This window comes from Tubulanus polymorphus, chromosome 2 (genome assembly GCF_964204645.1).
Source record: "Tubulanus polymorphus chromosome 2, tnTubPoly1.2, whole genome shotgun sequence".
Taxonomy (NCBI): Eukaryota; Metazoa; Nemertea; class Palaeonemertea; order Tubulaniformes; family Tubulanidae; genus Tubulanus; species Tubulanus polymorphus.
Window position 1 is genome coordinate 22,684,258 of NC_134026.1, and position 23,528 is coordinate 22,707,785.

General features: G+C 37.5%; 2 protein-coding genes across 5 annotated transcripts; both read left to right on the forward strand.

Moving 5' to 3' along the window:
• Nucleotides 1-236: 236 nt before the first annotated feature.
• LOC141898329 (uncharacterized) lies at nt 237-4,731 on the forward strand. The gene is made up of 4 exons (XM_074784177.1): nt 237-352; nt 1,570-1,676; nt 2,509-2,890; nt 4,679-4,731. Exons 3-4 carry the CDS (start codon nt 2,587-2,589, stop codon nt 4,729-4,731), a joined length of 357 nt encoding a protein of 118 aa, XP_074640278.1. The 5' UTR covers nt 237-352; nt 1,570-1,676; nt 2,509-2,586.
• On the forward strand, nt 4,552-23,094 carry LOC141898328 (NAD(+) hydrolase SARM1-like). Of its 4 annotated transcripts, none has more exons than XM_074784172.1 (10): nt 4,552-5,207; nt 8,643-9,757; nt 10,775-10,951; nt 11,099-11,223; nt 11,381-11,616; nt 12,112-12,150; nt 12,815-12,932; nt 13,204-13,393; nt 13,486-13,607; nt 20,831-23,094. In XM_074784172.1, the coding sequence occupies exons 1-10, from the start codon at nt 4,823-4,825 to the stop codon at nt 21,105-21,107; spliced, it is 2,784 nt and encodes a 927-aa protein (XP_074640273.1). In that variant the 5' UTR covers nt 4,552-4,822; the 3' UTR covers nt 21,108-23,094. The 4 variants fall into 4 exon arrangements, with proteins under 4 accessions (XP_074640273.1, XP_074640276.1, XP_074640275.1 ...); XM_074784175.1 differs by having other exon boundaries at nt 12,857-12,932; XM_074784174.1 differs by lacking the exon at nt 12,112-12,150.
• The last annotated feature ends 434 nt before the right edge of the window (nt 23,095-23,528 follow it).

Sequence of the window (23,528 nt, forward strand, 5' to 3'; positions counted from 1 at the left end):
GTCCATTCTCTGTTTCCCGCCTATCAAAGGGAAATTCATTGCTAAAAGAAATATCCTTAAACATTTAACTCGAAAGCTAAATGAAATAATGTAATATTAGTGAGACGAATTATGAAAATATGATATTTTCGTATAAACTCAAGAGCCTTTACAATGCCAATCGTAATATTTCTGAAATTTTTTCGTAAAAGAAACGCGAAGAAACCCCTTCACTGCACAATGGACCTGCTCGTGTGTAGAGCCATTAATGCCCGTCTAAAATAATCATTATTAGTCTGGTGTCATTTTAATTTTTTTCGACGGATAAATAGAAGCTGGTCTACTGTTAACGGAAGATTTTGATGTCGATGAGGTTAGTGGTTACTTGTGATCTCTTTGGTTATGATTTTTACATTGAAGTCAAGAGAATGGAGACCTCCAGACGCGCACATCGTTGACTTTCGTCTTCGATATCCAACCATACTGCACTGGCACTCTATCACCAAATGACAGCTAATATAGACTGGAGGAGCGCCGAGGCAAAATTTAGGGCTTCGGAATTGGGATTGAAATAGTCAGTAACCTGTCTGTGGTTTAGTTTCACGATCAGATGTTGAAACCCATCCGATTATAAAAAGCTTACCACCAACGATTAGCCGGTAACCTGGTCCTGGTAACTAACTAAAGTTTAGTCAGTAACCTGTCTGGGTAAGTTTCGCGATCAGGTATCACACACAGCCCGCAGCTGCCAGCCCACAACCATAGTCAGGCCCATCCTTTTTTTAAAGCTCAAAACCCAACAACTACAACATAATTCAACTAATTAATATAGTTAGTGGGAGTAAACTATCATGGCATTGAAATACTGATTAACTGATTTGATGATGGTTCTTATTAGAAAGGAGAGCAGCGCAGGGAGTACTGTTTTTAGACTGATTAATTAATATAGGCAATAGCCACTTTCTAGAAGCAACCTGACACAAAAACTATTGGTAGACCTAGGCTATGTGGAAAATGTTCTGAGATTCCGGTGGCAGATCCAGAGACATTGTGCCATAACTTAAGCTCACAAAACAGACACTGAAGATGATCCCTGAAAAGGTGTCTGACTTTAAGTAGCATAACAAAAATCAGGGGTCTGGTTTCTGGAAAATTTTGGTTTACTTTACTAGGCCTATCAAGGGCACTTCGATTTCTAAACAGTTCAAGGTGCTCTGCCTGGTTCCATTATGATGCTTTAGTTAGGCATGCCTGTAAGAACCATGTTGATGTAAGATTTACTCTTAGACGTGACCTGACTGAAAGATAATTATGAATTTATATAGGCCTAGGCCTAGACAAAAAACATTGAAAACTAATCAAACAAACATAAATGTACTAATCGTAGAGTTTTGGTACTTAACTTAAGCTAAGGCCTTAGGCTACCTATATGCGCACTGACATTTTCTTTGCATTTTGGCTTAAAATGCAATGATAAGGTTCAAAGAGAATGATCTTCATTTTATCATCTTCCTAATGGAAGGATATGTAAACAGTCATTGTTTGAAATTTATCAAGATGAAGATTGTCTATGTTTTTTTTTCATTGCAGTGTTGAAAGAAGGGGAATGAACTACCAACCAGTATCGAGGAGTGGCAGAAACAAGAGAACTTCTTGAGATACTGAGCCCCTGGCTGTGTATATGTGCATGGTTTGAGGTGAGTTCATTGAATTGATAGTAAAGTGAAAGTTGTAGCTCGTGAACTTTTATGGGGTCACTTCATAACCACTAGATCATGTTATTATCATTCTGAAAGTTTTCAACTAGCATTAAAAAAATCCGGATTAGATGTACACAGAGTGCTTTCTGTTAATTCAGGTTTGAATTGATGCAGCACTGCGCTTTAGATATTCTCTCTCACCTGTAGAGAAACAGCAAAACTGTTTCAACCACCCTTATCAATATTTTATTGACAAAATTTTTCGCAACTTATAAAAGATAATGAACAGCATAATTTTCAGTCACTACACTGTACTTAACCTTGTAGAGCATTTACTCTGCTGTAAACAGATTATGTAGTTTCAGCAGCAGTGCCAAGTAGTTCCTTTTTTTGCATCATAAAACGTTGTTAGCATCGAAATGATTGATGTTTTCATTATCAGCAAGAATAACTTGCCGTTGCTTCTGGCAGATGATATGTATTCTGTTGATTAATTTACTTGTTACCCACCATGGATCATGTATATGTTGTATCTGTGGTAAGTGGACAAGAAGAATTATGCACGCGTTTCATCTATGAAATTTATTTTTTCATTGAAAAATATTGCAAAATCCCTCGTGGATGGAAAATCGTTCAAGGTGTACGTTGTTTATGAAAATTGATGGGAGGAAAATAGAACAGCCTGAGCATATATATAGCAGCTCTGTAATCATCGTCAGAAATATCCTGAAACAGTTACACAAGTTCATTCTGCATTGTGTAATCCCACTAGTCTCGATTTCATGCGCATTATTATCATCCTAAAATGACTTCTAATTGTTATTTGCAGCGTTCTAGTCATCGCGATTGTCAAACGAGCTTGTCGTCGTGTGCAGGCCGTGTTGGTGGTGGTGGACATCGTGTAATAATGGGTGACCGTACGCCGACCGGGTCCGGAGCAGCATCGTTTCCGCGCACTCCGTCCGAGGGCATCATCCAACAGAAGAACGACAATGAGAAAATTCACACGGTCGAAAAAACGTGGGAACGATCGCAATCGGAAGTGAACCTGGACAATCGCGCATTTTACACCGGCGAGATAAATCGTTCGGCCTCGCTCGATAAAGACAATGATATCGAATCTCTCGGCAATCGCGTGTCTGAACATTCGAAAGTTTACTGGGATTTATCAAAAGCAACTGACGACCAACCACCTTTCAATAAACAACAAGGTATGACAGATGTTAGATCAGCGCTTTACTGGCGCCAATTTATTTTCTACTTTTTGGGAATCCCTGGAATCATGTTCGTTTTAATTTGGTGTTTAGATTTATGATAGCCTGACCTGTTTTTTATGTAATTTGATGTGATGATATTTTAATATATCTGGTTTTAGAGTCGGTCTGTATGAAGGTATTGGTAATAAACCTGTCAGACTGAATGGTTTTGTCAAATATTATCGGGATATGGCCGTATCATTGTACATGTTATCCTCCTTCAGTGACTTGGAAATATGTGCAATGTGCAAGTTATAGGATTTCTGAAACAGATTTTCAAATTGAAAAATTTGACAAACAAAGCATTCATAATTCTTATTAGCCCGACATATATCCCGGCACAAACCAAGTCACTGTTTTAGAGTGCAAGCTTTTTTAATTACTTTGTAGAAGCTAAAATGTTAGTCAATCAATCACTGCACTTCCATTTACTGTAGAAAAATGCCAAATGGACTATCCAATTTGTTCAGTTTCATCTCTGAGAATATATCTCATTTCAATAACTTCAATTGATCGTGAATGAATTGATAGGCCTCGGCTTAAATATTGTGTCTTATAAAGATAATGCTGGATGGTTACGGAAATATCTTTTCATCCACTTTGAATATATTCTATCTGTCACAGGTCCCGGAGTCATTCGATTTCATTCCACAGCACCGGCACTAGAAGAGCCCCCTCAAGGTAGCGAGCAATGCATAGCATGCGCATACAAACAATAGCCGCAATACTGTTTTAATTTGAAATTTTACACCGACGATGATGATGGTGATGATGAACGCGAGATTATTATGACCGATCATTATGATGATAACGATTGATGCATGAAGCTTCATTAGTACCACCAGCATTACATAACTATAGATAGATATATAACTCTATAGATGTATAACCAGGTTTTCCGTTAAGTATAACGAACTGCTGTAGTTTTGTTCTGTATTGATTAACCTGTGTTAGAGTACAAATAGCACCTGTTGAAAAATTCTCTGTTCATAACAATTTTGGAAATTGTTTCAGTTTACTGTTTTCATTAGTTCGTTCATTTACCAACTAAAAACCTACCAGATTTCATTGGACTACAAGAATGATAGTCTTATAGTTTCGTTTTGGCTCCGGTCTCGGAATACTGCAAATTTTTGTCGCATTAGTCGTCGAACATTGCGTTCGTATTTACAAATTTACTTCCTGAATATTTCGAATAACTGTGCTATTTAAATTTTTAGTATCCAGGATATAAAAAAAGACATATCGATCGCGAATGGATGATTGATACCTTTTTGCCCGAGTGTAGCATGATGAATTTGCATGATTCGTTTTATTTTCGTTACAATTTCTCTTATCGAAAATGCTGACTAATGATCGATCGTGAAACGTAGTATTTCAGTTAGGCCTAGTTGCGTTTAGGAACTGAAATCTCGCAGATTTAAGTTGTACTCGTTCCTAATTATGCTATCTGATAATGTTCGCTGGGAAAATGTTTAATGTTTATATTGGATTGATAGGATCGGTTTTTTCTGTAAACCAGTACGGTTAGTCTTGCAGTGGCTCGATCAAGGTAAACTTGGCTTTCTAGCTGTGTTGTGTAATAGGATCGTTCTTTCTGGATAAGTGAACTAGAGGAGCTTTTGTTTGACAGTGCTTTTTGAAGTTCAGTTGCCTCACATCTCTTCCATCATTCGGTATACAGTATTACCTACACGTCTTACCTCTACGTGGTGTTTGAAATATAACTCGTGTTTTTTATAGTTATCTTTGAAGAGATGATGAATATTGGTGGTAATAGACAAACGCTCGGATAACGCTGACATAGTTTTCAAACCGGATCTGTATCGCACCCTGTACAACAACCACTGACACTCGCTCGAGTTACTAACTCATTACTGGTTCAACATGTCGTCGTTCTTTTCCGGTGGAAAACTGTTCAGCAAGAATAGTCAGCAAAAATCTTCGTCGTCGCAAGTTTCGTCGTCGGCTTCTTCTGCCAAGTCATCCGGCTCGTGTACGTCGGCTTCGAATACCGTTACGACGTCGTCAACGGTGAAGTCATCCACCTCGACGAAATCATGCGTGGTGAAGTCTTCGTCGGGTTCCGTTACTACGAAAACCACATCGACTTCTTCCACTGGGAAGTCTGGTGGTTCCAAAGTAACTGGTGCTGCTACTGCTGCTGCGGAGAGAAAAAGCGGTTTGACTGGGCCGTCATCGTCTGGTACGGTTTTAGGCTCGGGATCAGCCGTGAATACCGCTTTAGACGATAAAGCTGAGCACGATGAGGGTAAGAATGAAGATATGGGTTAGATTTGCTTCGAATACTTGAGAGTTTGTGTGTCTGTGTTAAAAAGTTTCTTGAGTTGTTACTCAGTTGATTGAATGCTGATGATTCAGCGGCCAGGTGCTCAGAGCTGCACAGGTCGCACTTTGCTACCTCTCAAATGGTTAACGGAGACGATATTTTTGAGTCAGAAACACCAACAGTCATACCCATGATAGTCGGATTTTTATGGTTATGGACTATTTTAGAAAGTGTTCTTTAGGGAAACTCCTAAACCCAGATCACATGATTTTGTGCACGTCATTGGTGTCTCTGCTGAAATACACTTCCATCTTAGAGATATTTAGATAGTTCTTGAAAATGGCACATAGGTCTACATATATATATATATGTAAAATTGGCATGGAATAGCTAAGATTCCATATTAAGTCAACATGTCCTATTTGCAGGAAATTGTGCAAGTAAAATAAAATTATGCAAACCACTTGACGGGTTCCTTTTTTCTTCAAGTGTATGTACTTCGATGGAAATAATGCCATAACATTTTACTGTGTAAAGTCTGTAAGTATGCATGAATGTATTCATTCATACTTCAGTTGACGCGAAGTTATCGGGTATTTTTACCATACTATTGCGTATCCCTGATTATTGAAGAGCTGCAGTAGATTTTGTGTCGATCATGCAAGGTGTTCGCAGTAGTTGGAGTTCAGGTGGTAGGCATTCGTTCATTCATTTATTCATAGCGTGTCAAAGATTATTCATATATTTGATTCCATGTGAAGTCGATGAAGATCTGAATCAATATCGAAGTAAATTCGCGAATCGTAGTTAACACTTACTAACGCTTCGAGATTTCGTATATTGATGAATTACGTTAGAGCCATCCCGCAATATTTTGATTAACATCTGTTTCGATACGTTTTAATGTACCATGTTGTGCATGAAAAGCATTCTGTCTGATGCATGTAGCTTTGCGAGCATTTGTTTCACGTTAAGCCTACAATATGCGCAACAACTTTTAATCTCAGTTAATTTTGTCAGCAGGTAAGCGGGAAATCTGTCCGAATCTCAATAGTTACGATATCATGAGATTTTGGATGTTCATAGTCGAGTAGCGGTACAAGATATGAATGTATGTTGTCTATACCAGTCACATATTATAAATAAGTTGCATATGGAATATATTTTATCGACATAAAGCTTATAGATATAGGGCATCGCTGTCAGATACGATATATGAAGTTATAATCGTCTGTTATATGATAACCATGTGAATGGTCTGCGTTGCTGTTTTTATATGTGGCTCTGCCGATGAAAGCGTGAATTTTTCCGGTGAATAAAAATAGATCTGAGAATGTATTACTAAACGCAAGAAAGATCTGAAAGCTTTAAAAGTGTCCGAACGCGACGATTAGGTTTCTTCTCTCTCTTAAACGGTCGCGATTAGGTAACCAGTTCGGGAATACTAATGCGCATTGATGTATGCAATTGGTTATTGATTGGATCAAGCATTCAGTATAATGCTACATTCTCAAATGCTGAAGCACAGACATATGTATCGTGTATATCATAAGTAAAATGTATGTATAGAATCGGTTGTTGCAGCTATACTTAGATAAATGAGCTGAAAGTCATCCGTCTGGAGTTGTGTTTGTGGTGGTGGTGGTAGTGGTGGTCTTGAAATTTAATGCGGATTAATAGAAGCTATTTGCACTCTCCTCTTGCATAAATTGACTTTCCCAATAGGGCTGCTTTAAATGAATTTAACGAATTTAACTTTTTCATCCGGTAAATTGGCCGGCTTTCTTGAACACGGGAGAAACCCTACTGCATGCTTTATTCAACCTATCGACGTGTATTCTAACCCCACTCTGCATTTAGAACTAATCATTGTTGTTTTTCAGGTCCAGTCAAGACCGGTTTACCAACGCATTATGAGGAAAATTCCCCCGAATCGGCTTGATCTGATCTGAAAACAGGAAAGACACTTTCTTACTAAACAATCTTTACCTCTGACATGCATGTGCCTAATAATATGTCGCACCCTATAAGCTTCGTATTTTGTAAATACATTATAACCACTTTTGTCTTCGCTATCATTAAACCGAGATGAGAAGAGGCCATTCAGGAGAAATCTTCAATTCGCCGTCCATGTAAAAACCCTTTTTGAGTGTCTCCTTCCATTTGAAAAATCGACTAGTATATGTTGTTATCATATCTATGATATTGTCATCATACCACCTCCACTTCAAACACTGATAAGATTTAGCGATAGCTCGGGTTTTCCTATATTGCTAGAATCACAGGTCAGTTCTCGCTGATATTTGTTGGGTTTTGGGAGCAAGGATAGGATGGTTGTGTCAAGGTTGCGATGTCATAACGCTGATGACTTCATCGCTGGTATGTTTGTGTATTTGTAGCTGCATAGGTGGAGATAACTTGAATGGCAGACAGGCAAAGATGCTTCGTCCGCCGATCAATAAATTTGCACTTCTCGTGGTCGACAATCACTCCTTGTTATTTGTCCATTGCGGCCACGCATCAGTCTAATAATTCATGATGCTGACCATTTAGACTCAATGATTTAATTCACGGTTGAATAAGACTTACAGAATAGCGAGTCTGATCAAGTATATTGTATGCGGGATTTAACATCTGCTGAATATTCATTATGCTTGAACTCTGTTTTTTATGTCTTACGATATTCCTTTCAATTGGAAATTTGCAGTGTTCTTTATAAGCAGATGTGACAAAAATTATGTTTTCGAAATTGTCTTGTTTTTGGTTATGTCGAGCCATCAAGTCCTTGCATGCAAAGGTTATCACTATTTTATTAAACTTCGTCGTTATATAATCTCACCATTGCACCTTGATGTATGAAAGTTCTAATATCATTTACATTTGTCGACGTCCGACATGTGAATGTGAATCTTGTTTCGTTCATTTATCGTGTTAATAAGATTGCCAGTGTTCTCCACATCAGGTTATAGAGAAGCGGCTACCCCTTTCATTTTTACATATACCCCTCTGAATATCACTTTCCCCTTATGACTGAAATATCGCCTACTTTTACCTATTTTTACGAGTGTATGTTGATATGCTAATAGCTTTGAAATATATTGAGATAGTGTGGAATTACACAAAATTCAGCTTAATTTTCTGTATTTTTGGGGAATCAAAAACCTTGCTACTTCAGCAACCAAGATGTCATACACAATAACAATGCAGTCCCTTAAAAATTCCAATATGTGGAGGACACTGATAGCGCTTGGATACTGGGTTTATAAGAACTGAAAATCAGTTGTTGCTTCAAATCAGTGGCTTTGGTTGATAAAAGCCCAGTTTACACGATGTTATTACCAGTGAAAGTTTGCATTGGAATCCTGACAGTTTTTCACCAATTAATAATCACAACAATCAACCTTCTTTTCTCTGTAGGCACTGGACGGCTGAAAATCTCTTTGCAAACAATTCACCAACACGAAGAGCTGAAACAGGAATCTGAAGGCGCTGCGCAGATCGCACAAGCCCAAACGCGTATATATAAACGTTCGGCAAGTGAGACTTCGGTACCGAGTCAAACTCAACATACAGTCACCATGCAGTCGTCTTCGATTCATCAAAATGACACGATACACCATGATCAAAAGTTCAGCCTCCAACAGAGCGTCGCTCATAGTTCGGAGATCATGCTAGGACAGATTAAGATTTTCAAAACGGGCACAATGGACGAGCAATACGTGGCATTGCGTCAGTGTTTTAAGTTAATCGTACAGGCTTGGATGGTGCCGCAGTACGGTAGAGACTACGCATCCGCTTTATGCGATGTTCTCCGTAATGCCGGCGCTCTCGAGATACTGGTCGAAAACTGTTGGTCGTCGAACCGCGACATCAAGCTTGAATCGGCGCGTCTGTTAGAACAGTCGCTGACGACTGAAAATCGCGACCGCATCGTCAAAGTCGGACTCGAGCAAGTCGTCAAAATGTCATGCGTTGTCAAGGATGATACGGAACTGGCGAGAGCTAGCACGGGTATCATCGAAAACCTATTCAAACATTCAGAGAATACGTGTGCACGTGTCATAGCTCTCGGCGGCTTGAATTCGTTACTGTATTCTTGCCGCAGTCGCGATAAAATGACTCTTAGACACTGTGCGGTCGCACTCGCCAACTTGGCGATTTACGGGGGCCCTGAAAATCAACACGAAATGATAAAACACAACGCCTCCGAGTGGTTGTTCCCATTGGCATTTAGTCGTGATGACAGCATTCGCTACTACGCTTGTCTTGCCATCATAATCCTGAGCGCGAACAAGGAAATTGAGGTGGCCGTCGTGAATTCGGGGACATTAGGACTCGTGCAGCCATTTATCATGTCCCATACACCGGCCGATTTCGCCCACAGTGACTCGCAACATCTGCACGGTCGAGCGAAAGGATGGCTCCAACGACTCGTCACCGTGTTAGAAAGCAAACGAGAAGAAGCCCAGAGTCTGGCCGCTTTTCATTTCGCTATGGAAGCCGAAATTAAGAAGGAACAAGGAAAACTACATGTAAGTATCGACAATCAGTTTCAATATACGCTAAAATATGTTTCGGATTTCGTTCGACTATCCTTGTTTCGATATTCAACACTGAACAAAGAATATCCATTGGCTGATTTTACTCGATGTATTGTTGGCATCATTTGTGCGATGTTGTCCCGCAGCCAAGCCAAGCCCAGCCCAGCCCAGCATGTGATGCGCAACTTTCTTTTCTTTTCAAAAATTGCGTGTTGAAGGAGTCGGTACGTTGAACCATTAGATTCATCTTTCGTGCACTTTATGATTCATTTTCGTTGTCTTATGAACAATCAGAACATTCTGTATTTCCCATATAATTTTCTTCCTTACCTTCCATCTTAAATTGCCTCCATTTTTGTTCATATGCTAGATAAATCTGTTTTTATCATAATTTGTGTCTGTTCTGTGTATTAAACAAGTATCATTTTTCAAATCTTTGCATTCTCCGATCGTGATCAATTGCCATAGCATTCTAGCTGTTTATTCACTCGAGCTGCTAATTATCTCCAATCTCTAGTGCCTCAAAGAATTTTCATTTGAAGAAGAATTATTCAGTAGAATCATATCATTAGCCTCTTCCTCTGTAAATGTTTGACCAAATAGAATAATGGAATTGTATTTATGTTCAGTAAATGTGAAATAAACAATACAGATTTTGATCTGAAACGTCTGTAATGGAAAATATCCCAAGTACCAAAATATTATACGCTTTAGATGTTTTACGTTCAGCAAATGATATCAAAAATACATTAATTTCTAATATATGTTGTATACCTAACTAATTAGTTAAGAATTGTAAACCTCTCATATGTGTCAACATTATCAACCGTAAGTAGAGAATAAATAATAGTTCCACTCGGTTTGAAATATATCAATACTTTAAGATACGGTACTTTTTCGATTGAAATACAAATCTCTTTTAACTCTATTTGATTACGTTTTAGCTCGCGCAAAAGTCCTAATACCAATAAGGATCAGACATATCATTCAAGGTTTCGTTCGTTTTAGATTTTCAAAGATATTGGAGCGATTGAACCACTGAAACGAGTAGCGAGCAGTCCAAACGCTCTTGCTTCTAAATTTGCTAGTCAAGCATTGTCGATAATCGGTGAAGAGGTTCCGTATAAATTGTCTCAACAAGTTCCTCTTTGGTCTGAAGAAGATGTTCAATACTGGTTAGGCCGGGTAAGTGATTGCCTTGAAAAAAGCAATGAAAAAAGTTGTAATAATAAAACGATGAAAAATTTCAAGTGCCATTTTTCCGCAATTATGTCGTCATTGACATTCTTTCGAAGATATTAGTCTGTGTTCAATTCTGGTTTGACTTGTTAGGTTGGCTTTAGTGAATATGAAGATTCATTTGTTCGATGTCGCGTTGATGGCGACCTACTCCTCATGTTAACGGATGAAAGCTTAAGAGATGACGTCGGTATGGAAAATGGACTCATTCGAAAGAGGTGAATATTGAGCGCTATTCCTGGCCAATTGCCAGAATATAGATGTTCTACATGAAGCTTCTTTGTATCATGTTAGACGGTTAAATGAATTTTTATGAAAATGAGTTTTAAGTTGCAAGCACCTGCTAAAGTGCACTCACCTGTTACTGATTTACAGATTCATGAAAGAGGTGAAGAAACTGAAGATGACGTCAGACTATAGGTCATGTGACCCGACGAAGATCGATCATTGGCTGTTGGAACTCGGTTCTGAGTTCAGTCAGTATACATATCAGATGTTAGCTAGCGGTATTGATAAGCAGATACTGCCATATATTCACGACGATAACTTAAAGAACGACTGCAGTATCGTGAATGGTATTCACCGCATGAAAATTATCTATGCGATAAAAAGTAAGTGACTACGAATCCTATGCCGGGTGTAGGTTTCTCACTATAAGTAACTTGTAAAAAGATTGATTTCTTTGTTCAAATGATGACTCACTCTCTTCCCTGGATTCCACATCTACCCCTTTCTTCATCAAGCATGATTCACATCATCAAAATCGTCTTTATAATCGTATTGCCGGGCTACAGTTATTAACAAGAAATTGAATTTACATTAATGGACTTATTTTGATTGAGCCGTTGTTGTTATTTGTACTAATTTGAATAAGTAATGCTTCTCCTCAGTTATTATATTCATTATACCGGGTATCTACTTACGGTATATTGCAATGGTATCAGAGAGTGCTAAACGATGTATTTCATAAACTCTGGCATGCTTGGATTCCACGCTTCAAAACCTGATTCTCATTTCATTTTGATATGCTTACATATTCCCTCAGACCAATTCAAATATGATTGATTTGCTAATTGTATTGTTTTGCTTGCTTTTCTGCTCCACAGAAGGTCATTCCGGAAAAGTTGCTACAACCTTTAAGCCAGGTATATTTTCTGTCAATCGTGTACACATATGAAGAAATTGTGTTGTACATTGACGATTATCTGTAGGAATCCCTTATCTATCTTGTAAATGTATGATTTGTAATGACTGATCTCTGTGTCCCCTTGTAAAGGTATCAGTTGTTTTGATTGATATTGATCTCTGAAATGCAGTATAGATACCGGGTATGCATTCTTCTGGCATTCAGAAAAAGAAAATGCTTATCACTAAATTCTATCAAAGGATATTTTAGCTCGGCACTAAATGCGCATGCACACTTTCTAACAAACCGGTAGATATTTTGTGGCTGCTATAATATTCTATACATGTTATACTGCTGTTTCGATCATATACTCTTAACTTCAATTCATCTACATTTTTATGTTTTTAACATTTTCATTCTTAGTCACATGTGTTAATAATCCTGTCGTATCCTGAATCATCTAATTGTCAATTGGATCCTGGTTTATTGAAGGATACCAAAGTGGATGTTGTGCACTATTCTATCTAAATCTTATCCCATCATCTGTTTGTGGTTTCATACTCTAAAATTGCATGAATCTGTTTATTTAGTTTCACTTTTGGCCTCTTTTTTGATCTCATTCCCTACTAAATTTTCATCATGGGGAAGTTTCCAGTCAACGATGGTGTGGATTTTATTTATAGACTTGCGCACATCATACTCAGGTACACCTACCGGTGTTTCAGAGGTGGATGGACCCCAAGCAAAACCGATAGATGTCTTTATCAGTTATAGACGTTCCAATGGTTCACAGTTGGCAAGGTAATAATTACTCGTCACTGTAAATTGTGCTCTCCATTAAGCTGTCTGAAAAGCGCTAATCGTCCTTAGAATTCACCTAATAAGCGTTCTAACAGTAGTTTACACCAGTTTCACCTTGTCATGCTTTCATGAGAAAACTTAATCACTTGACAGAGTCATTGCCCTCTCTCTAGAAGCTTTTGTTTTTGTTACTTGATGTTAGAAAGAGATCATTGAATAAGTATTGTTCAAGGCATGAAAACTGATAAAACGCTTTTCTTTTTGTATGTAGTTTGCTGAAAGTTCACCTGCAGCTGCGCGGTTTCACCGTGTTTTTGGATATCGAGCGACTCACAGCTGGCAAGTTTGATGAGAGTTTGTTGAACAGCGTACGAAATGCTCGCAACTTCCTGCTAGTTCTAACTCCGAACTCTTTAGATCGTTGCCTCGGTGATGATAATCAAAAAGATTGGGTCCACAAGGTGCGTTCGTATCAAATCAAACCAGAATTTGTCCTATTTCGTTGTCTGTTTCTATTCCAAATGCTTCAATGTAAGATTTTGTGCATTTTCAGGAGATTTTGTCGGCCCTTGACAGCGGCTGCAATATTGTTCCAGTGATGGATAAATTTGAATGGCCATCACCCGATTCCTTGCCAGAGGACATTCGTAGCGTATCTCGATTTAACGGAATTAAGTATGTATAGATGCATTCATTACTTAGCTTTCTCAATCTTTGTCATTGGTAAAGCCTACTGATAAAGTATTTGGTAAATGATTATTAGGCCAGCCGTAGGCTGAGCCTATTACTATACAAATGGAGCGAATTTAAATGACATGGTTTCCACACAGAAGGCTCTTTTGCTTGCCAAGTGAGGGCATATTCGAACAAATCACGTATTTAAGCGTAATCCATTCTCGGAATCGTAGCGAGCAGAATTTTGAAATAGGGTCTCATAAAAATGTTTTCTGCATTTTTCACGAAAGTTATATCGGGAAAATTTCAATTTTTATCAGCCAATCAGGAAGTTGTGTCTTCCCTGTGATTGGTTTATCTGAAAATATCAGCAGCTGTTCACGTGAATTATCGCGATTTCATTACTGGCGCTTTTGCGCATGACGTCATGTATCAACACGCGACAATACTTCCGCGTTCGCTACGTGTTCGCTGATTGGCCCATTTACTGGGAAATTCCACAGAAGCCTAATGTGGTTTGTTACAAGCGCTGTGATTGGCCCGACCCGATTCTGGCATGGCTTTAGCTTAGTGGGTTCGAATCCCTTGACGGGTGAAGATGATGGATCCTATCAATATCTATTGAAACAAATAAGTTTCCCGGTTTGGCAGCCGCGGATATCTACGGGAAGTGTTCCGGTTCGATATTTCGAGGTTTCTTTGAATTTTGGAGTGATATTGAAATCCGGTAAATACCAGCGGTAGATTGTGAAAACCCATTGCATGATATTTGTATTACTTAATCAACGAAAAGCATCGGGGCCGCGCCAGGAGTTTTCGTGATTCAAGTAGCGCAATAGCCTACTTCTTCGTGTTCGTCCACCTCAATTTTCACTCCGCCGATCTCTGACACGGCTCTGTCCCCGTCGGCGCTGTGATTCATTTAGGTCTGTCTGCAGAGTTTCCAGAACCTGTCATGTCAGGGCCCAAGACCTGACATGACAGGTGGGACCTCAGGTGACAGGTCGATTTGCTAAAATGAAAATCGTTATGACTGAACCGAGATAGGCGATTAGAAGATATGATAGGCGCGGATTTAGAACAAATGATAGCCGATAAGAAACAAAAAGAACATATCTTAGTGCTTTCTGAATATATTATTCAAAAACAAAAAAGAAACTATGATGTGTTATGAATTCATTTAAGAATTTATGTTTGTCCGTTTATAAAAAGTTGTTGAACTATATCTCCTTGTATATAATAAAGATGCAATGATGGTGAATGATTTGAGAACATTGAAATAATTGTTTACAATTTATTTATTTTTAAATTAGACATAACACTGATTAATTAGTGAGACCTCACACGGCAGCTCGCGCCATTTTGCAGAGCTTCGGGACTGCTTGAAAACTGATGAAATAGAAAAACCTGAACTTTTTATGATCTCTATCTAATGGTGAATGTAAAATTGTATGCTTACCATAGATATATTAAATCTTGAAATACTATAAAACAATAATTTTGAAGCGAGACCTCACACTGCAACGCGCGCCATTTTTCAGATTTTCTCGGGACCTGAGGTGACAGGTCTGCATCAAAACTGATGAAATGAAGGAAAACATTAATTTTTATGGTCTCTTTATAGTAAAGAGTATAATATAAATTGCTAACCATGGATAGAATTAATCTTAAGTTACTATAAAACAATAATTATGAAGCGAGACCTCACACGGCAGCTCGCGCCATTTTGCAGAGCTTCTCGGGACCTGAGGTGACAGGTCTGCATTAAAACTGATGAAATGAAGGAAAACATTAATTTTTATGGTCTCTTTATAGTAAAGAGTATAATATAAATTGCTAACCATAGATAGAGTTAATCTTAAGTTACTGTAAAACAATAATTTTGAAGCGAGACCTCACACGGCAGCTCGCGCCATTTTGCAGAGCTTCTCAGGACCTGTGGTGACAGGTCTGTATTAAAACTGATGAAATGAAGGAAAACATTAATTTTTATGGTCTCTTTATAGTAAAGAGTATAATATAAATTGCTAACCATGGATAGAATTAATCTTAAGTTACTATAAAACAATAATTATGAAGCGAGGCCTCACACGGCAGCTCGCGCCATTTTGCAGAGCTTCTCGAGACCTGAGGTGACAGGTCTGCATTAAAACTGATGAAATGGAAAAAACCTCACTTTTTATGGTATCTTTATAGTTATGAATATAATATAGATTGCTAACCATGGATAGAATTAATCTTAAGTTACTATAAAACAACAATTATGAAGCGAGACCTCACACGGCAGCTCGCGCCATTTTGCAGAGCTTCTCGGGACCTGTGGTGACAGGTCTGCACTAAAACTGATGAAATGGAAAAAACTTTACTTTTTATAACCTTTATATAGTAATAAGTATAATATAAATTGCTAACCATGGATAGAGTTAATCTTAAGTTACCATAAAACAATAATTATGAAGCGAGACCTCACACGGCAGCTCGCGCCATTTTGCAGAGCTTCTCGGGACCTGAGGTGACAGGTCTGCATTAAAACTGATGAAATGAAGGAAAACTTTAATTTTTATGGTCTCTTTATAGTAATGAATATAATAAAGATTGCTAACCATGGATATAGTTAATCTTAAGTTACTATAAAACAATAATTTTGAAGCGAGACCTCACACGGCAGCTCGCGCCATTTTGCAGAGCTTCTCGAGACCTGAGGTGACAGGTCTGCATTAAAACTGATGAAATGGAAAAAACCTCACTTTTTATGGTATCTTTATAGTAATGAATATAATATAGATTGCTAACCATGGATAGAATTAATCTTAAGTTACTATAAAACAACAATTATGAAGCGAGACCTCACACGGCAGCTCGCGCCATTTTGCAGAGCTTCTCGGGACCTGTGGTGACAGGTCTGCACTAAAACTGATGAAATGGAAAAAACTTTACTTTTTATAACCTTTATATAGTAATAAGTATAATATAAATTGCTAACCATGGATAGAGTTAATCTTAAGTTACCATAAAACAATAATTATGAAGCGAGACCTCACACGGCAGCTCGCGCCATTTTGCAGAGCTTCTCGGGACCTGAGGTGACAGGTCTGCATTAAAACTGATGAAATGAAGGAAAACTTTAATTTTTATGGTCTCTTTATAGTAATGAATATAATAAAGATTGCTAACCATGGATATAGTTAATCTTAAGTTACTATAAAACAATAATTTTGAAGCGAGACCTCACACGGCAGCTCCCGCCATTTTGCAGAGCTTATCGAGACCTGTGGTGACAGGTCTGCATTAAAACTGATGAAATGAAGGAAAACATTAATTTTTATGGTCTCCTTATAGTAAAGAGTATAATATAAATTGCTAACCATGGATAGAATTAATCTTAAGTTACCATAAAACAATAATTATGAAGCGAGACCTCACACGGCAGCTCGCGCCATTTTGCAGAGCTTCTCGGGACCTGAGGTGACAGGTCTGCATTAAAACTGATGAAATGAAGGAAAACTTTAATTTTTATGGTCTCTTTATAGTAATGAATATAATATAGATTGCTAACCATGGATAGAATTAATCTTAAGTTACTATAAAACAACAATTATGAAGCGAGACCTCACACGGCAGCTCGCGCCATTTTGCAGAGCTTCTCGGGACCTGTGGTGACAGGTCTGCACTAAAACTGATGAAATGGAAAAAACTTTACTTTTTATAACCTTTATATAGTAATAAGTATAATATAAATTGCTAACCATGGATAGAGTTTATCTTAAGTTACCATAAAACAATAATTATGAAGCGAGACCTCACACGGCAGCTCGCGCCATTTTGCAGAGCTTCTCGGGACCTGAGGTGACAGGTCTGCATTAAAACTGATGAAATGAAGGAAAACTTTAATTTTTATGGTCTCTTTATAGTAATGAATATAATAAAGATTGCTAACCATGGATAGAGTTAATCTTAAGTTACCATAAAACAATAATTATGAAGCGAGACCTCACACGGCAGCTCGCGCCATTTTGCAGAGCTTCTCGGGACCTGAGGTGACAGGTCTGCATTAAAACTGATGAAATGAAGGAAAACTTTAATTTTTATGGTCTCTTTATAGTAATGAATATAATAAAGATTGCTAACCATGGATATAGTTAATCTTAAGTTACTATAAAACAATAATTTTGAAGCGAGACCTCACACGGCAGCTCGCGCCATTTTGCAGAGCTTCTCGAGACCTGTGGTGACAGGTCTGCATTAAAACTGATGAAATGAAGGAAAACATTAATTTTTATGGTCTCTTTATAGTAAAGAGTATAATATAAATTGCTAACCATGGATAGAATTAATCTTAAGTTACTATAAAACAATAATTATGAAGCGAGACCTCACACGGCAGCTCGCGCCATTTTGCAGAGCTTCTCGGGACCTGAGGTGACAGGTCTGCATTAAAACTGATGAAATGAAGGAAAACATTAATTTTTATGGTCTCTTTATAGTAAAGAGTATAATATAAATTGCTAACCATGGATAGAATTAATCTTAAGTTACTATAAAACAATAATTTTGAAGCGAGACCTCACACGGCAGCTCGCGCCATTTTGCAGAGCTTCTCGAGACCTGTGGTGACAGGTCTCCATTTAAACTGATGAAATGGGAAAAACTTTAATTTTTATGGTCTCTTTATAGTAATGAATATAATAAAGATGGCTAACCATGGATATAGTTAATCTTAAGTTACTATAAAACAATAATTATGAAGCGAGACCTCACACGGCAGCTCGCGCCATTTTGCAGAGCTTATCGAGACCTGTGGTGACAGGTCTGCACTAAAACTGATGAAATGGAAAAAACTTTACTTTTTATAACCATTATATAGTAATAAGTATAATATAAATTGCTAACCATGGATAGAGTTAATCTTAAGTTACCATAAAACAATAATTATGAAGCGAGACCTCACACGGCAGCTCGCGCCATTTTGCAGAGCTTCTCGGGACCTGAGGTGACAGGTCTGCATTAAAACTGATGAAATGAAGGAAAACTTTAATTTTTATGGTCTCTTTATAGTAATGAATATAATAAAGATTGCTAACCATGGATATAGTTAATCTTAAGTTACTATAAAACAATAATTTTGAAGCGAGACCTCACACGGCAGCTCGCGCCATTTTGCAGAGCTTCTCGGGACCTGTGGCGACAGGTCTGCATTAAAACTGATATAGATAGAAAAAAAACTTCATGCTTTAAATTGATGAGTTGATTTAAAATCAGTCTCAATAAAATCAGTCTCTATATTGCATTCGGCTCTTTTACATGTACATCATAAAGACAATGAATATAAATAGTGAGACTTCAGGACAGTGAGGAGTGTTGCCGAACTGTGATAGTGAGCAGATAATTTTCAGTGTCTTATTGCGGAAACGAAATATCAAGACCTCGATTCATCTAGCGAAAATATTCTCTTATAATGTGCTCTTACTTCTACATTAATTAATTCATCTATGCCTGAAACTTATTTTTTCCCATACAGAAATAAGTCATAGTTTACACATAAATATTTTCTTCTTATAAATCAACCTTTCAAATGAATTATTTGTCAGAACATTTTCCTTATCGTTATTGTTGAATCATTTTCGATATTTACGACGGATCAGAATATTCATTCAACTCAAAATGTTCTTCCATTCGTCTAGCACATGCCTAGATATTTCGCCGTTTCGTCAAATATTGTCATGAGTTTGGGTTTTTTCGGGACCTGACATGACAGGTTCTGGAAATTCTGCAGACAGACATCAATCCTGTGATTGCACTTTCGTACCACCAACATTTTTTATTTCTATATCAGGGAGGTCTGGAGAATAAAAAAGTCAGAATTTGGATATCACATAGGCCTGATTTCATCGAATAAGTCGACCATGGTCGTTACGTTTCCGTACTTATTACCACCTAAAACCGTCTGAACAATTTTGTCACAACCAACATTTCGTTTACAGAAATCAGGTGTTCACGTGAATCCGCGGTATCGTCTACTGTTTTACTTCCGGGTTTTATTTTAAGATTTAAAATTGTATTTCAAGATCGATTTCTATGAAATCTTTAGTTGATTTGGTGTTTGGGAGGAATTTTTATTTGCTCTACAGAAAATTCATCCTTGACAATTGCGCAAGGTTCGCGAAAAAAAGGTTTTACCAAATCGGGTGTATGACCTTGATATGCTAATTAGCCATGTGCCCGAATTGCAAATTCAATCAAATTTTATTCTGCCAAAAAATGTTAAATACAATTCGCTTTCCGAGAGTTAATGGTATGCTGCATGGAACAAAGTTGTTTTGAGATGGGTCTTGAAGCTATTGAGGTTGAGAGATAACCATCTAGATAGTTCGTGAGAGTTCCAAAGTTTTGAAGACGCTTCAACGCAATGTCTTGATATTTGTTTTATACGTGTATCTACCCTAGACACATCTTCAGGCCAAAAACTGGCCCTGTCAGATTCAAGATGGCCGACTGGCAGCCATTGTTGTTCGCCAAAATCAGCACTTTTTACACATTTTTGAAGTTTTCGAGGGAAATTTTGAAGACACTTTTATCAATAACCTTGATCATTCGTATATATTTGTATCCCCCGAGGGCCCATCGGCATGAGAAAAATTGAGTCGATCGGACTCAAGATGGCCGTACTGTGACCTTTTTTGTTCCCAAAAATGTCAATTTTGGCCTGAATTCTGAGTACTGTAGCTTTCTAATGGTGCGCCATGTTTCATTGCAATTTGTAATGGGTATTCTTTGGAAAGGGATCTTTTATATCCGAGAGGGTATTTTTGACCAGGCAATTATGACGCACTTGGCAGCCATCTTGGGGTCATCTGTACTCATTCGTAGGTGGAAAAAAAGTTTTTCCACATCATAATTGATACTTAAGCATATTTTGCTACTATAATCAATTGGAAAGTTGTAGCTCATGACATGTTCTATGATCGAGGTGAGTTTCAAGCTCATTGGTTTTTTTTATGGCCACCAGGGGGCGTTGAACAATACAATAACTTAGTATTTCTATATTACATTCGTTCCTGCTGTCTGTGTTAACACACGATTTTACTATGTAAATGATATTGAGCAGGGAGTGTATATTGATAAATATAACCCACAGATTACATCATTTATAAAAAGCAAATCTGACAGGCTGGCCATTGTGCCCCTTGGGGCTCTTGTTTCTAATATGTAGCGTTATCTTCCAGGTGGATTCATGATTATCAAGATGCTTGTGTTGATAAACTAGAACGATTTTTACGCGGCGAGTCGCTGGGTGTCGACGAGAAAGCCTTGCGTGCGTTCAGCCCTCCTAATACGTTATCGTGTGAGCCGCCGATGCAGAAAAGTCTGTCGAAAGGAAGTAGCTTCAATTCAACGTGCGACAACACTCAATGTCGTTGGAGTAGTGACGATCTTGACCACGAATCGGAGACTGGACATAGTCGTGAAACTAGTCCCGATGAGGGCGCTTCATCAGTTTAATGTTTACTGTGATTTAGTTAGTACTGCTGCTCATAGTGGCCTTTAGAGATTTCATTTCAACTGTTATCAATTCATCTTGCTGATTGTTACGATTACATAGAATGCCAAACTGTGCTCCTGTGATAGGTGAACTAACAGGGTCTCGATGAAAGATTTTCGAGTTAATGTGAAAGACTGTACAAGAAATAAGAACATCGCTTTTGAGTGGACATTTTGAATGATAGAATTTTAAGAGGATAAGTGCAAATATTAGCCTTGTGATAACGTAGTAATTCAGCTTAGTATCCTAGAAATATGGGCTCAAATAGAAGTTATTTACATTTCAACATATGTCTAGACAACACATGCTTTGTACGGGACTGCATGTTTATATATACATGTATATTGATGTAGGTGGACTTGTATTAAAAAACATTAGAAATATATTGACCGCGATTTGTCAATTAGTAATTTTTCAACATAACGTTGTGAGACTTTTTACCAAATCAGTACAACTGGAGAGATTCAAAAAACCAGAACTGAGTTAAGTTCAAGAAGTGATACCGAAGATGTTTGTAGCGGTGAACACATTAGTTTCTTGTGTAATGTTATAATAAAACCAGCGTTACGAATTATGTGCGAGTACGTGTACTAGTGTCTAAAGTTCTTCACAAGTTGTTGTGATGATGAAATGCTAGCGGGAGTATGTTGTATAGCTTTTATGATTCAATGTATGATGCAGAATCTATGATGTGGCACCTCATTTACACACGGGACAGCTATCCATATTCACGTGGGTGTAAAATTAATATGGGTAAAATTTTTGAAGGCTGTTAACTCTTGGTCTTCTATAATCATATACTGAGTATTTTATGTTCTATTTTTTATCATTTATTTAAGATGTGATATATAAGTACATGTGCTCTAGTATATGCGTACATGTACACTCATATATGTTTTGTGAGTTACAAAACAGTAATTTTGTTGCGATTTATTTTCATGTTATTTATCCAAGTTACATCTATTCTTAATAATAATGTACATTTATGGTATTATTTACGGTTTCATATAGGCCTACGCCCGATGCGTTGTATTCGTTTGAAAAAGAGGTTAGTTGTCTTCAATTTTGCATTATCAACTAAAAAATGATTGTTGTGAACTGTCTCGCATATCTGAACTAACGGCGAAACAAATTTAACAGCTTTTCTTTATTTGTTACATTTTATAGCATCATAATATCAAAATACAACCTATGTACCGTACCTAAAAGAATATCAAAATTATAATTGTTATTTGTTCTGAATGGTACAGTACCAGGAACCCCAGTAATCTCTGCACAAAGTGTGGCTTAGCAGCTGAAATTTGTGCAATTTACTTCATCTTTTTGTTAATAATCATTGTTTTTCATGTATATCTATATACTTATGGTATTCATACACATATAATCATTATGATCTGATACCAGTCTCGATATGTATGATGTTGGTATTTAGTTTACTGTTATAACCGATTTTCCTTCAGTATCCATTTGATTGACCTGCACTTGGTTTCAAAGAATTTCTTGGGATTTTCATTCATTTATGAAATCCCTGAATTTGTTACCGGTACATACAATTTCCACTCTGTAAGATTTTAAAGCATTTTCTTTCATTTCTAAGGTAGCAAATCAGTCTTGCCTTTGCATTCCTCAGTAGGATAGCATGATCATTTTCGATTTTGTATTTTTGTTGAACAATTACAAAGCAAATTGTTCTATTGGTCTTGTTTTGAAACAAGTTACTCATTGGCGAGAGATATATTCATGCAGTAATCATTCATTTTAATCATTACGCTTTATGTACAGAAAAACCAGATATTCTACTGTAGAGTTAGGAACTCTTTAAGTTGCTTGATTAACTCATGAACCAAGTAGTAGGGCCATATTTGTATTTATGCAAGCCTGCATTCAATGCGAGAACTTAATCTGATAAAAGAAGGATGTAAAGAATAAAATCATTTAGTTATGAAATCGATTTTTGTTTGTTTGCTGTTTTTCTTCGCAATAGATGACAATTGTACCAAGGAGAGTATCCAGAAATTAAAGAATCTATATTTGTGAAGTTCTTGATGTGTTCACTACCAGGATAATTCTTCCAATATCACTAGTTCATTTATCTAGCCAGTGTTATCTCTGACTCGCCAGATATTGGTACTGATATCTCTAGAAGCCTTGGCGTACTGGACAAAATTACATAGCACCCCCAATATCTTGGCCAAAAAACAACTCAATCAGCCTCCTGTCCTAGTCTAAACTTGTGCGATATGGACGACACCTATTGTTGAGCTGAAATTACTTCTTTCTGTCTTTGCCACAGGCTTACTGCTGCTGGGATCATGTAAGCTATATTGTATTATTCAATTGGGCAGCGATATGGAGGAAGATTCTGGTTAAGAAACTACTGC

What these genes read in the sequence shown, in the direction of transcription:
- LOC141898329 (XM_074784177.1), top strand. Translation starts at nt 2,587, where the DNA reads ATGGGTGACCGTACGCCGACCGGGTCCGGAGCAGCATCGTTTCCGCGC. An exon ending in ACCTTTCAATAAACAACAAG is followed by an intron (nt 2,891 to 4,678) that starts GTATGACAGATG and finishes TGTTTTTTATAG; the next exon opens with TTATCTTTGAAGAGATGATG.
- LOC141898328 (XM_074784172.1), top strand. Translation starts at nt 4,823, where the DNA reads ATGTCGTCGTTCTTTTCCGGTGGAAAACTGTTCAGCAAGAATAGTCAG. An exon ending in TAAAGCTGAGCACGATGAGG is followed by an intron (nt 5,208 to 8,642) that starts GTAAGAATGAAG and finishes TTTTCTCTGTAG; the next exon opens with GCACTGGACGGCTGAAAATC. An exon ending in AATGGACTCATTCGAAAGAG is followed by an intron (nt 11,224 to 11,380) that starts GTGAATATTGAG and finishes ACTGATTTACAG; the next exon opens with ATTCATGAAAGAGGTGAAGA.